We start from the raw sequence: 13703 nt of genomic DNA on the forward strand, positions 1-13703 counted from the left end.
TTTGACGCTCTTTTGATCATTAAGGTTTTGAATATTCCCGAGCCAAATTCTTCTGGTTTAGGTTTAATTGTAAACGATTGTAAAATCTTGGTTAGAGAATTTTCCTCGTGTCAGTTTTTTTTTTTTTTTTTTTTTTTTTTTTTTTTTTTTTTTTTTTTTTTTTTTTTTTTTTTTTTTTTTTTTTTTTTTTTTTTTTTTTTTTTTTTTTTTTTTTTTTTTTTTTTTTTTTTTTTTTTTTTTTTTTTTTTTTTTTTTTTTTTTTTTTTTTTTTTTTTTTTTTTTTTTTTTTTTTTTTTTTTTTTTTTTTTTTAAAATATCAACGAATCAGGCTGTCTTACTAGGAAAACTACTTCTATGTCTGGTCTGATCAGAAGGACCTCATCATCTTATTTTTTAATTTCGTTTGTAATTGTCCCAGATTTGATTTAATATTATATATCTCATTTTTTTTTAAAAAAAAAAAATGAGATCAGTTGAGAGATAATTGAGAAGACATGATTGCTCGTCAATTCACACTCAATCGACTCACGTAACTCCACATAATTTAATTAAACTACATAAAATATCTATTTCTATCAAATTTTTGTTTACTATTCCATTTGACTATTCATAATACATATTTAATAACATCGTACATATTATTTATTTATTTATTTAATTGACTGGTCGTTACAATTAAAAAACACGCACTAGTTTAGTTAAACATAAAAAATAATTCCTATATTAATAATCATAAAATACTCTAGTATTTAAAATATATAGTGGTTTCCTACCTAAGAAGTAATATATTTTGCCCATGATACGTGTTCAAGTTGGTCGTATATGTGAGCATTTAATCAACGGTCAGAAGTTCAATTTTCCTACAATATTTTTTCGGACGAGCCTGCTATAAATCTATATAAGATTTGTTCAATATGATTCACCTAATTAATGTGCTCAGACTATAGAGTTAGTTTGGAAGTTTACCAAATACACATAAAATGATAGAGACTGTTTTTATCTTCAAAATCTTGACATTTCAAACAAAGACAAACCCTCAATGTGGGCGTTTAATTGTCAGATGCTAAATCGAGGATATATACAAAACCATGAGGTATATGTAAATATCTATATTTCCACTTTTAATCTAAGATATATATATTCATCAAAATATTGACAAATTCAAAATTAATCTATGAAAATTTCAAGCATCGATTAATGAGAAAATTTAGAAAAGTACAAGGAATTAAATGAGAAAAAATTTAAAATTTTTTATATATAAAAAACTCTTAAATTAATTTCAACACTAAAATTTATGTGAAATTTTTTATATATAAAAAACTCTTAAATTAATTTCACCACTAAAATTTATGTAAGGCGGTTTTAGTAATCAATTTTGTGAGACTGATGTTTTATTTGGGCTCCATGTAAAAATATATTACTTTTTATGCCAAAAATATTAGTTTTTATTCAAAATATGAGAATGATTGACTCGTCTCACAAATAAAATCCGTGAGACTGTTTCACAAAAGATCTACTCTTTTGTTGAATAAGAGATGAAATAAATGTTTGTTTGGAACGATAAAAACTTGTGTTTCTACATTATTTTTAATAAAAGATACATTCCTTATAATTTATGCAATGATTCAACTACTCCTCATCTTAACAAATGGAAATTCGTATAATCGATTCAAATATTACAGGCACCCGACCTCAAATTTTATCGAACCATTTCGAAACTCTCTAGATATCCGAATTATTGAATTTTGAGGACAAAATAAGCACATTATGTATTATGTTTTTGAAAGAANCGATAAATCATATCATAATTCATAATAATAATTAAAGTAATGAGCTTGGATGTTTAAATTCGATAAGTTTAATTGATCTTTGTGTATTTTTATTTTGAATTTAAACGATCGATTGTACATTCTGTAAGTAATGATGTCACTCGAAATATAACATGACAATTAAATTTATAATCTTCCCGCAACATTTATTTAAAGAAACGACATAAATTTGCTAAAAAAATGTAATGAAACCTATTGCATCATGAAATTTTAAAAACTAATGTCATTTTTTTTAAAAAAAAATACGAAGAGAAAATTTTTTTCTAAATTTTCAGGGCGGATGGAGCTCCTGAACAATTTTTGTCAAACTCTATCTTAAAAAAAAATATCTAAACCGTAACAGTGACGTAAAATTAATTAATCATATTTGACCCTTTGTGTGAACGAAATGTACATCAACGTGGATTGAAAATTTCAAAAAAAAGTTGTATTTATTTCGAAAGCAATTTATTTATTTATTTTAAAATTTTTTTTGTGAAGAAACAAAAGATTCTCAGTGACAAATAGTAAGATAAACATTTAATAATTCATTTATTGGAAAAAAACAGTTAATTTATATATAGTGTTCATGCTCATGCTTTCATGCTTTGATAAAGAGTTGAGTTGGATTTTCTGTTTCCAAATCCAAGTTCAAAAGTTGATGCAATAATCTCTGCCTTCCCTTCCACCTTTTACATTCGATTCTCGAGCTCCTCCTTTTTTTCTTGCCACCCAACTGTACTACTATTACATGGCGGCGCCGCCATTTCATCAGCGGTGTGCGCCACCGATACAGGCCCTACTGTTCTTGTTGTGTGCTGTAGCATTTGGGCTCACCGTTCGAGCTCAGAACCGCACTAATGCCACCGTCGATCCTCTTGAAGGTGAACATCGATCATTCTTTATGTATTTTTGGCTAAGTTTGATTATTTGAGCTTAACTTGTGATTTTGGTCGAATATTTTTCTTGTTTTGGGATCCCAAGTTTATGAATGTCTCAGACATCATCTGTCGGCTTTAAGATTTCTTGAAATTATGGCTCCCGCACTGAAATTTTGATGATCATTCCATTCCCATCAATTGGTTAATTTTTTTACCTCTGGTATCTAAATTATTTAGATAAAATATTCTGTCATAATTAACAAAGATGTGACATGGAAATGTTTATCAAAGCATTTGCATTCAAATCTTTGAATTAAAATATAAAATTAAAATTAAATATTTGAACAGATGATTCAAGGGAGAGTTCTGTGGGAGCATACAACCGATCTGAGTTCAAATAACACATTTTCTGTAATGATGGCTTCATCTTTATATTCCTTTTTAATTTGACTAGCTTGTCTATTAACAAATATTTTTTTTTCCAGTAAAGTAGCTTTCGAATCATGTCAACTTGTTTGTATTTCCCTTTTCTATTTTGTTTGCTGGTGGAAGAAGCCTGTCGTTGACATTGTTCCCATCGAGGTTATATCTAGGTTGTTCGAAAACCGAACCAAATCAGACCAAACTGCTCGATTTTGATTTGTTTTTAGTTTATCACAATTGGGTCATTTTTTAATGTCAACCAAACCAAAAAAACTAAATTTTATTCAATGTTAAGTATTTAGAAAAAAACAATCGTAACCAAATCGAACCAAGCTTAGAAGTAAAATTATGTTATATGATTTTAAACAATTTTGCAATCAAATAAAATACATTCAAATATTCAGTATTAAATGTGGTTTATACAGCCCCAACTCGTTCAATTTTTGTTATCATTATTGTACTTGTGTGAACTTAGAAATTTTCTTAAAAACATAGACATTAGTTTGATGGTCAAAAGGTTAATGCTGGTGGTTTTTTGTTTTTGAGATAAATTAATTCATTTTGAAGGTTTATATTTCAATACTAATCTCGTATTATTACCAATCATATTGTCAAATGTTTTGGTCTTTGTGTATGTATTGATATTTTTTTATGTAACCAGATTAAACAATTTAATTTATGCCTGTAAATGATGAAAATATTCAATCTTAAAAAAATTCGAAGTCTAAACCAAACCAAAACGCGGATTAATTTTTTTTTTTTAAATTTGAGAATCAAGGTTAGAGATCAAACAATGATACCAGAGAGCACTAAATTTGTTAAAAAACCATCTAGTTGAAATATGTAATGGGAATCCGGTGGGAAGAATTTGTTCATCCATCTTTGTAAGGAGAATTCACGGCTGATGGTCTCACTACGACAAAATTGTTTAAGTTTTTCGGAGAAGTGAAGAGTTAACATAGATATTCCAAGTTCTACTATGTTTGTATACATAATTGTCCCATGCTGATGAACTTTGACATATTGTTGATAGGAATTAGCTGGGAAATTTTCATAACCAACGAGCCATTAATTTTTGAAAACAATAATCTGCTTGCTCGTTTTGTTTCAATGACCTTATTAAAAACATATGTTTTACAATGAAGTGAAATGATCTCATCTAATTTGTGCAGCAAGGGCTATAAACTCTCTGTTCCAGAGATGGCAAATTTCGGCTTCAAATCAGTGGAACATCAGCGGCCAGTTATGTAGCGGAGTTGCCATTGACACAACTGAAATAGTGAACTTAAATCCGGCTATCAAATGTACTTGTTCCTTTGACAATGGTGCTACTTGCCATGTTACTGCTCTGTAAGTGAAATCATTAAGATTATTTAATAGTACATGAAAATTCAATCGTGATGGCACCTTTTTCGTGTTTGTTTAGTTGAGTTCGATAGATATGTATCTTCAATATTCGAAGTGCAAAAACTGATTGACTAAACGATCTTATTTATTGATCGAACAGGAGAGTTTATTCATTGGATGTTGCTGGTACTATTCCTGATGAGATCTGGAATCTGACTTATCTCGACGATCTGTATGACTAATTCCTGAATTTATTTGTGAAAAACGAACTATGTCACTTTCTTTTTGGTCCATAAGGACTACATCTCATTTTGTTTATTTTTCTCATTTTTTGCAGAAATTTGGGTCAAAACTATTTAACAGGTCCCATTCCTGCAACCATCGGTTCTCTCACTCGCATGCAGTACTTGTGAGCAACCTTTACATGCTTTACATCTTGTTTGTCAACTGCCAGTTTTTAATTGGAAAATTTTTAGAAGTTTTAATTTAATGTTATTAGGAATCTTGGCATAAATGCATTGTCGGGGGAGCTTCCAAAGGAACTCGGTCTGCTGTCTGGCCTAAGATCAATGTAAGGCCTCTTTAGTGGCTTTCAATGTTTGAGCCATGAAGTAGTTTCCTTGTGGCTTTCAAACTCGGTCTACTGTCTGACCTAAGATCAATGTATGGGAAAACTTATTTTCTTAAAGAATTGGAAAATCCTTACTTACTCTTTATTCATATATACGGGGTTGATTTTTTATGTTCAACTTGCAGAGCCTTTGGCACAAACAACTTCTCTGGTCCTTTACCACCTGAACTTGGGAACTTATCAAGATTAACACAGATGTATGTTCTGACACATTCCCTATTTTCTGAATTGTATTGTTTTAGATTTGTTTTAATGGTGGTTAGCTAAATCGACGATATTAGTGACGATTGACTACTTTTGGAAAATTCCATGTTTCTTTTGTTTCCTTTACGCTCATTGCATGAATTAATATTGCATTGACTTAAGTTGCTAGACTCTCATGGAATAGAGGGACAGGGGCGGACATAGGATTTCATGCTTGGGTGCCGACAGATACAGCTTGGGGATATTTCCAGTTTACAAAAAATGAGCATAAAATATGAAATTTTTATCTGTTTCAAGGGTGCGAACAANAAAAAAACCCCCCCCCCCCCCCCCCCCCCAGCCCTCTCCCCATTGTGTTCCAACCATGTAGAGACACTGCTGGAGGATACTTTCAAATGAAACATAAAGGATTGCATTTAGCTGAGTGCTAACAACACCTTCTCTTTGTATCTTATTTGAAGCCTAAATATCTTTGGGTGGTAACCAAAAAATATCATGGTCAACTTTATTCTTATTCCTTCGTTTTCCGTCTTGCCAGATACTTTGATAGTGCCGGTGTTAGTGGTCCAATACCCCCATCATTTGCTAATCTGACGAGCTTGGAGAGAGTGTAAGAGCACTAATTCATGATCAATCGCCTTTTTCATCTTTGATCTGAATGCACACAATCTATATTTTATCCAACTCTCTAAGATCACACTTGCTCAAAATGAGTGTTGGGATTTCAGGTGGGCATCAGATAATGACCTTACCGGCCAGATACCGGACTTCGTTGGAAATTGGACAAAACTCCTTGTTCTGTGAGAAAATTTGGACTTGTCCTCTTGCTTGATAATTTAACCTCTTTCCCTCTTGGTAATTTCAACAGCTAATAAATTTGCGACCATTTTATAATTTGTTACTTGCTCTTTTTGCAAAATTCTACAGGAGGTTTCAGGGGAATTCATTTCAAGGTTCAATACCATCATCCTTTTCCAATTTAATTTCTTTGAATGACCTGTGAGTCGAGTCAATCTTTTTCCTGTGTTTTAGAATATTTTCCTTCTTGTTAAGCAGAAGTTAACATACTTGTTCAAACATGATGGTCAGGAGAATAAGCGATATATTGAATGGGAGTTCTTCTTTGGATTTCCTACAAAATATGACTACTCTAGCCACATTGTAAGGAGACAAAAGCATATTTTTCCAACAGTTGTGGGACCTGATGTGTTATTGCCTTTGATTTGTCGGTGGCATGTTCTGAACATTAATGCTTGTTGCACAGAGTTTTGCGGAACAGTAATGTTTCTGGTTCTATACCTTCGTTCTTTGGGCAATTCAACAGTTTGCAACTCCTGTAAGTATCCCTATTCTTGGATGATTTTCAAAAGGATTTCAAGACTGAGAACAATTTGGCTGAATTCGTCACTTCAGCCGAACATATTTCCTCAGAGCAGCACATCTAAATTGTAGAAGGGGTTACATTGATACACAACTGTATAATTTTTGTAGTATGTTGTATGCTTTGTGCTTGAATTATGATCAAAACCTTCAAATTTTTTCGTCCTTTCAATGATTCTTTTTTTTTTTCTCAAAAAAATGTTTCAGGGACTTGAGCTTCAACAACTTGACTGGAGGACTACCAGAATTTCTTTTCAATATTGGAGGAATTACTAGCTTGTAAGATAGTTACTTATGATCGAGAGCTCAGCTATCAACTCTTCCTACCCTAATAAAATATAATAAACTAAATAAGAAACTTACAGTGGCCTTCTTCAATCCTCAGGTTTCTGGGTTCTAACAAGTTCACTGGAGTGCTGCCAGCCCAAAAGATTTCGAAACTTCAAAATATGTTAGTTCATTTATAGATTTTAATATCTTAGAAAAAATGGTCTTCCTTGGAGTCGTTTCGACATCACTGATTGTAGTCCCTACATTAAGTGGCAATCAAGATGCAATTGTTATATCATACTCATTATAAGCGGGCAAATAGTTCTGAACAAACAGTGAGACTATGTTACCTGGTCCAGTAGTATCTAAACCTTGTGCTATAGTACAACTTATCTATGCTATTGATGCACACCTTACAACCTTTTGTGCTTGCTTTCAGAGATTTATCATACAATGAATTGTCTGGGAGCTTTCCTTCTTGGGTCAGCCAGCAAAATCTACAGATGTATGATCGGCCAAATCCAAAATACGCAAATTCTACTTTCTTTCTTTCTTTCCAAAATTTTTTTAATCCTTTTTGCTTTTTGTCTTCTAATTTCTCTGTCTGGTATTGACATAGATATCTTTTTCTGTTGTAGTAATTTAGTTGGTAACAACTTCACAATTGGTGATTCCAACCAAAGGTGAATAATTTAAAATATTGCTTCTGGTGATATTTTCCCTTCGTTTTATTGAATCTGTTGTGTGTCTTTTTTGCTCATGCTGGTCATTATTAATTACTCTTCTTCTTTTTAGTGTTTTGCCTTCTGGATTGGATTGTCTTCAGAGGAATTTTCCTTGCAGAAGAGGATCACCTGTTTGTAAGTGGCATATTTATTGTTCAATCTACATAAAGATTATGTATTCCAAAAGATTCAAAGTGTTTATTGATGAATCGATTTTCCTTGGCGAATTCAATGTTATTTATAGCATCAGTAGAACTTTGTGTGGGATGGAAGAGACTTGGTCTCAATTTGAGATATGCTATACTTATTTGCTTATATAAACTTAATAGGAGAGCGTCCTGCAACCTACTTCTGATGTAGAATGGAGAGTAACCAAGAAAATCCAAAAATGATATAAATAAATAGTCTCATTCTCCAAATTCATAGTTTAAGTATTTCACAATATAATAATTCTTAAACCTGGAAATATACTTTTTCCTAGACTGCTATTTATCAAGTGCATAGTTGTTTGATTGCTTTGTAACTAATAGGAAGATGTGTTTTGTCTGCCACTTGCAAAAGTTGTGATGAATCTCTGAGTTTAATGCAAATTTTAAGAAGTTGCACTGGCAATGAAATGGATTCGTTACTTGTGGTGGTTTGTAGATTCCAGATTTGCAGTTAACTGTGGAGGTCCACAGGTTACTTCTTTCGACCAGACTGTGTATGAAATGGATAATGAGACCCTTGGTCCAGCAACATATTATATGACCAGTACAGGCAGATGGGCAGTTAGCAATGCTGGCCTGCCTTCTGATAATCCACAATATCGAACCTCCTCTTTGTACCAGTTTACAAATACTCAGGACTCGGAATTGTTCCAAACTGCTCGACTTTCTTCTGGATCGTTAAGATACTATGGCTTAGGCCTAGAGAATGGTGACTACACCGTGAAACTCCAGTTTGCAGAGATAGTTATCTTTGGTAGTAAGACTTGGAGAAGTCTTGGACGACGTGTTTTTAATATATATGTCCAGGTATTGTAGAATTAAAAGTGTACGTGCTAAAAATTCTTATTCTTTCCGTGCTTTTAATGAACTAAATTATAATTAACCCACTGTAATGATCTAAAAAAAAGGAGAATCAATGAATGTGAATTTTTCTTAGTTGTTTCCGTTGTTTATGTTCTCCAGGGGAATCTAGAGTTGAAAGACTTTGACATACAAAAAGAGGTTGGCTCTTTAAGAGCTGATGCAAAGGAATTCAAAGCCAGAGTGTCCGAAAATTATATCGAAATCCATCTGTTTTGGGCTGGAAAGGGAACTTGCTGTGTACCTTCACAGGGTACTTATGGACCTTTAATACAAGCAATAAGTGCAACTTCAGGTATGTACAACTCCCTATATCATGACTACCCATTAAAAAATTTCTAGCCAAATTTCTTCAGGTCAATTGACCACCATATTGTATACAGATTTCATTCCAAGAGTTGCAAACAATCCTCCCGGTCAGAAGAAGGACCGAACTGGTCTTATCGCGGGGATATCTGTTGCAGTTGGAGCCGCAAGCTTGTTTTCTATTCTTGCAATATCCTACTTTTTCTGGAGAAGGAAAATGCAGAAAAATTTTGAGGATGAAGGTATGAACGGAAAAATAAAGTAGACTATTTAAGTACAATGTGGGACAAATCAGATGCCTCTATCTGTTTTCCTGTTTTTTCAAGAAAAAAAGTCATTAATAAGCTTTAAACCGTGGAATAGTATCGATAGCTGAATCAAGAATTCGTCATTTTGCCAAACCGAAAGATAGCAACATGTTTCTATGAATTTGCAGAGCTATTGGGGATTGATACACGGCCTTACACGTTCAGCTACGCTGAACTTAAAACTGCGACAGATGACTTCAATCCTGTTAACAAGCTTGGGGAGGGAGGATTTGGATCTGTTTTCAAGGTAAATATGCTAAAGTCACCTTGATATGTCTTGTTTTGTTTTTCCTTGTTTCCATTATTTTTATTTGGTTTTTTTTTAACACAACAATCATGAAATTGTGGAGAAAAATATCTTATTCTTGAACGTAGAAACTTAAATTACCTCTTTTATTGACTAATAGGGAACACTTGTTGATGGAAGAGTAGTTGCGGTTAAACAATTGTCTGTGGCATCACATCAAGGAAAGAGTCAGTTTGTGGCCGAGATTGCTACTATTTCTGCTGTGCAACATCGTAACCTGGTTAAATTGTTTGGATGTTGCATTGAAGGGAAAAAGAGATTGCTTGTATATGAGTATCTCGAAAATAAGAGTCTCGATCAACTACTATTTGGAATCGGTATAACAGGATGTTTGAAGGTTCATATTCTATTTTTAACTAGAGCTAGCATTTTGAACTGGAATTTAAGTTGCCTGTTGGTGGAACAGGGAGTAAAAGTTTATATCTTGATTGGCCAACACGCTATGACATATGCTTGGGAGTGGCCAGGGGTCTAACTTATCTTCACGAAGAATCTCGACTGAGAATCGTGCACAGAGATGTGAAGGCCAGCAACATTCTGCTTGATTCTGATCTCACTCCAAAAATTTCAGATTTTGGACTCGCCAAATTGTTCGACGACAAAAAGACCCATATAAGCACTCGAATTGCAGGAACAATGTAAGATTCTATGTTCTCTCTTAATAATTAGGACACAATTACAAAGCATGTCTCTTCATTCGATTTTTTTTCCTAAAACTCTTGCAGTGGGTATCTTGCTCCGGAGTATGCCATGCGTGGACATCTCACAGAAAAGGCTGATGTATTTAGCTTTGGGGTTGTAGCTCTGGAGATAGTCAGCGGAAGGCCAAATTCTGACTCGAGTTTGGAAATAGATAAGATTTATCTTCTTGAATGGGTATTGTTCTTCTTATAGTTTTCAGACTTTGTGCATATTATCAGCAAACCGAATATAGCTTCCCTTATGAGTGCAAATTTCAGGCATGGAGCCTTCATGAAAGTAGCAAAGAAATCGAGCTGGTCGATCCTTCTTTAAGCATGTTCAACCCCGATGAAGTAAGAACAATCATCGGTGTAGCTCTTCTATGCACTCAAGCATCCCCCAGCCTACGTCCCTCGATGTCTCGTGTGGTGGCCATGCTTTCTGGAGATGTCGAGGTGGCTTCTGTTTCTACGAGGCCCAGTTATCTAACAGACTGGAAGTTTAATGACAAGACTACGTTTGTATCGGACACGGAGAACAGCCGTTTCAATTCGACAAATAGCATAACAATGGTATCAAGTTCAAGTATTCATTCACCCACAGATCCAACTAAACCCATACTTCATGGGGTTATTGGTGAGGGCAGTTGATGGATTCTTGATTCCATTTTCCACACCTTCTCTTAATGTTTTTTTTCTGGGTGTTTTTTTATATATAGAGAATTGATTGTTTTTTTGTGTTTTCTGAAGAGTTATAGGAGAGCTATTAATACGTACTAAACTTGATCATGTACATAAAAGAACGAGGGAATTTATCCATAGGCTTTTTTTTAAAAAAAAAAAAAAATTTAAATGGTCTTCTACAAAAACTTATAGTCAAATTTGTCTTTTATTGTAATTTAATAAATTAGTTTTAAGCTTCAAATATATTTTTTAGACCATTTTTATATTAATGCACAAATATATTAAATTGAATTAATATGATAATATAATTATGAATCTACAACATATTTTATTAGATAATTGTTTTATCGAAATTGTGCTTTAATTTCTTGCATTTGTTTTTTTTTTTATTCAAATTTATTTCTTCTTTGTTTAATTTATATTACAATATCACTTTTATAAAATTATGAGTTCATGTTATCATGAATTAATAGTAATAATTGTTATTATCTGATACGTAAATAAAAATTTATATTGTAAAGTAATTAATAATGACTACGTCTCATGTGAGATAATATCACTAACAACATGTATGCTATTTTTTTAGAGATTTTATAAACGTTTGACAGTGGTGAAAATTTATATTTATTTTTTATATCTTAAAATTTAAATCAGAATTAAACTGTTGAAGAAATATAATTTATAGAGATAATTGTAATACGTACAATAGTAATAAAGCGAGTTTTATTATTTAGACCAAGTAGTTTTATAGCTTATTATATCTCATAATTTATTCTGTAAAAAAAATTACAAAGACATTTTAAGTTGTCCAAATAAGTTGTTTGACGACTTATCAGTTGTTTTAAAAAATTGAGATACTCCATATTGAATAATTATTAACTCTGATTTTTAATCAATATTTTATTTACACACATTAAAAATAATATTAAATACCATATTTTTTTCAAAGAACATAAATTTTTCTAAATGTAAATTTAAAATAAATTTATTTTTTAAAATATTAAAATTACAAAACTATTTTCATATACATACAATTATACATATATTGTGATACTGTTGTCCCACATCAAAAAAATCAAAGATTTAAAATGAGTTTATAATGGATTACAATGGACTTCTATAGCAACTTGGGTTAGTTATTTTCGTAAAACGAGGACGAATACGAAGTAGTTGTTATAGGGGCCCATTGTGCAGTCACGCAGGCACGGGCCCAGGATCGGGGCGTGACAGAATGGTATCAGAGCCGGTCACCGGCATGGAACACCGAGAAATAAGTGCTATGCAGGGCAAAGTGCTACGTGCATGGGAGCCACCTCTTGAACCTGCGGGGCAAAGTGCTACATGACTAGAGCCACCTCTTGAACATGTAGGAGCCACCTCTAGATTCTCGGTGCTGGTGGATCGAGGGGTGAGGCCGCGACGAGGACGTCGCGTTCTGAATGAGGGGTGATTGTGATACCCTTGTCCCACATCAAAAAAATCAAAGATTTAAAATGAGTTCATAATGGCTTACAATGGACTTCTATAGCAACTTAGGTTAATCATTTTCATAAAGCGAGGACAAATACGAAGTAGTTGCTATATGAGCCCATTGTGCAGTCACGCAGGCGCGAGCCCGAACTCGGGGCGTGACATATATAACTATTTATATTATCATTATATCCTTTTTGGTAATTTTTGACAATAAAAAAGATCTTATAATACCAAATTTATTAACATCTTTAAGTTTTTTAAAATAAGTTTATCCCAACACTTTAATATATTATTTTTAATATAAGACATCACATTTTATAAGCTCTTAAAATAACTTGGCTGTTTTAAATAAGTTTAGCCAAACGTTTTGATGGAGATTGTTAATAAACTACTAAATATTTATTTATATCAAATTTTATATATTTTTATAAATTATTGAGTACATATTTAATACACGTCCATAATATAATATTTTTAGTAATGAATTAACATCGCATGAGTGCTTTGAAATTAATGTATCTTGTACATAACATAATGTTATGTAATAGTGCTAATTTCTGGGCATGATATATTTATATAGTTAAAATATTTATCTAACCACTATAATTTTTGTTATTTTCAAACTAATGAATGTTTTATATTTTTTATTAAGTAATGAACTACTTAAAATTTCAAAATATAGATAACAATAGAATTGAATTTTAAAAATATTAAAAAAGATATGATTGAAAATTGAAAAAAAAAGAGACTATTTAGGAAAATAAAATTATATAATGATGATATAATTGTAATTTTAAATAAAACTTCATCAAATCAATTAGAAATTAGTTAGTATACGAGCTTAACTTTAGATATCTTATGAGATCGTATCACGTAGCTATATACGTGAAACCGGATTACCAGATCCATATTTGAAGTGAAAAATAATATTTTTTATATAAAAATTAATTTTTTTTCATATTTTTCTGACAAAATTAACATATGAAATGATATCATATTAATTTTTGTGTAACTTTAAATAAATAGAAAGATGTATTTTTTAAAAAAAAAACTTTTATTTTCCCCAATGAGCGTATGGATCTCCGATATGAAAAACATGCGAGATTTTATTAATTTTAAAACATTATGTTGACAATTCAACCCTAACTACGTTATATCTTTACATAATATTTGATATATTAATAAAAAAAAACCATTTATTTTTTT

The 13703-nt window shown here is 31.9% G+C and overlaps 1 protein-coding gene across 4 annotated transcripts in view; it reads left to right on the plus strand.

The window, feature by feature from the left end:
* Positions 1-2392: 2392 nt before the first annotated feature.
* The window catches only part of LOC140963791 (probable LRR receptor-like serine/threonine-protein kinase At1g56140), a 24211-nt gene continuing 12900 nt past the window's right edge, over positions 2393-13703 (plus strand). Inside the window, exons 1-24 of one of the 4 annotated variants that reach the window (XM_073423188.1) lie at positions 2394-2692; positions 4285-4462; positions 4620-4691; positions 4797-4868; positions 4959-5030; positions 5216-5320; positions 5833-5904; positions 6023-6094; positions 6222-6293; positions 6384-6455; positions 6559-6630; positions 6882-6953; positions 7060-7125; positions 7384-7449; positions 7583-7627; positions 7740-7804; positions 8315-8685; positions 8842-9034; positions 9123-9287; positions 9482-9600; positions 9761-9977; positions 10067-10298; positions 10386-10536; positions 10620-11154. In XM_073423188.1, the coding sequence (XP_073279289.1) occupies positions 2560-2692; positions 4285-4462; positions 4620-4691; positions 4797-4868; positions 4959-5030; positions 5216-5320; positions 5833-5904; positions 6023-6094; positions 6222-6293; positions 6384-6455; positions 6559-6630; positions 6882-6953; positions 7060-7125; positions 7384-7449; positions 7583-7627; positions 7740-7804; positions 8315-8685; positions 8842-9034; positions 9123-9287; positions 9482-9600; positions 9761-9977; positions 10067-10298; positions 10386-10536; positions 10620-10991 (3126 nt within the window). In that variant the 5' untranslated portion in view covers positions 2394-2559 and the 3' untranslated portion in view covers positions 10992-11154. Of the gene's footprint in view, positions 2693-4284; positions 4463-4619; positions 4692-4796; positions 4869-4958; positions 5031-5215; positions 5321-5832; positions 5905-6022; positions 6095-6221; positions 6294-6383; positions 6456-6558; positions 6631-6881; positions 6954-7059; positions 7126-7383; positions 7450-7582; positions 7628-7739; positions 7805-8314; positions 8686-8841; positions 9035-9122; positions 9288-9481; positions 9601-9760; positions 9998-10066; positions 10299-10385; positions 10537-10619; positions 11155-13703 lie in introns of those variants that run through there. The other 3 variants (XM_073423191.1, XM_073423193.1, XM_073423190.1) reach the window with 3 other exon arrangements.

The sequence above is a fragment of the Primulina huaijiensis genome, chromosome 18 (genome assembly GCF_012295235.1).
Source record: "Primulina huaijiensis isolate GDHJ02 chromosome 18, ASM1229523v2, whole genome shotgun sequence".
Lineage (NCBI taxonomy): Eukaryota > Viridiplantae > Streptophyta > Magnoliopsida > Lamiales > Gesneriaceae > Primulina > Primulina huaijiensis.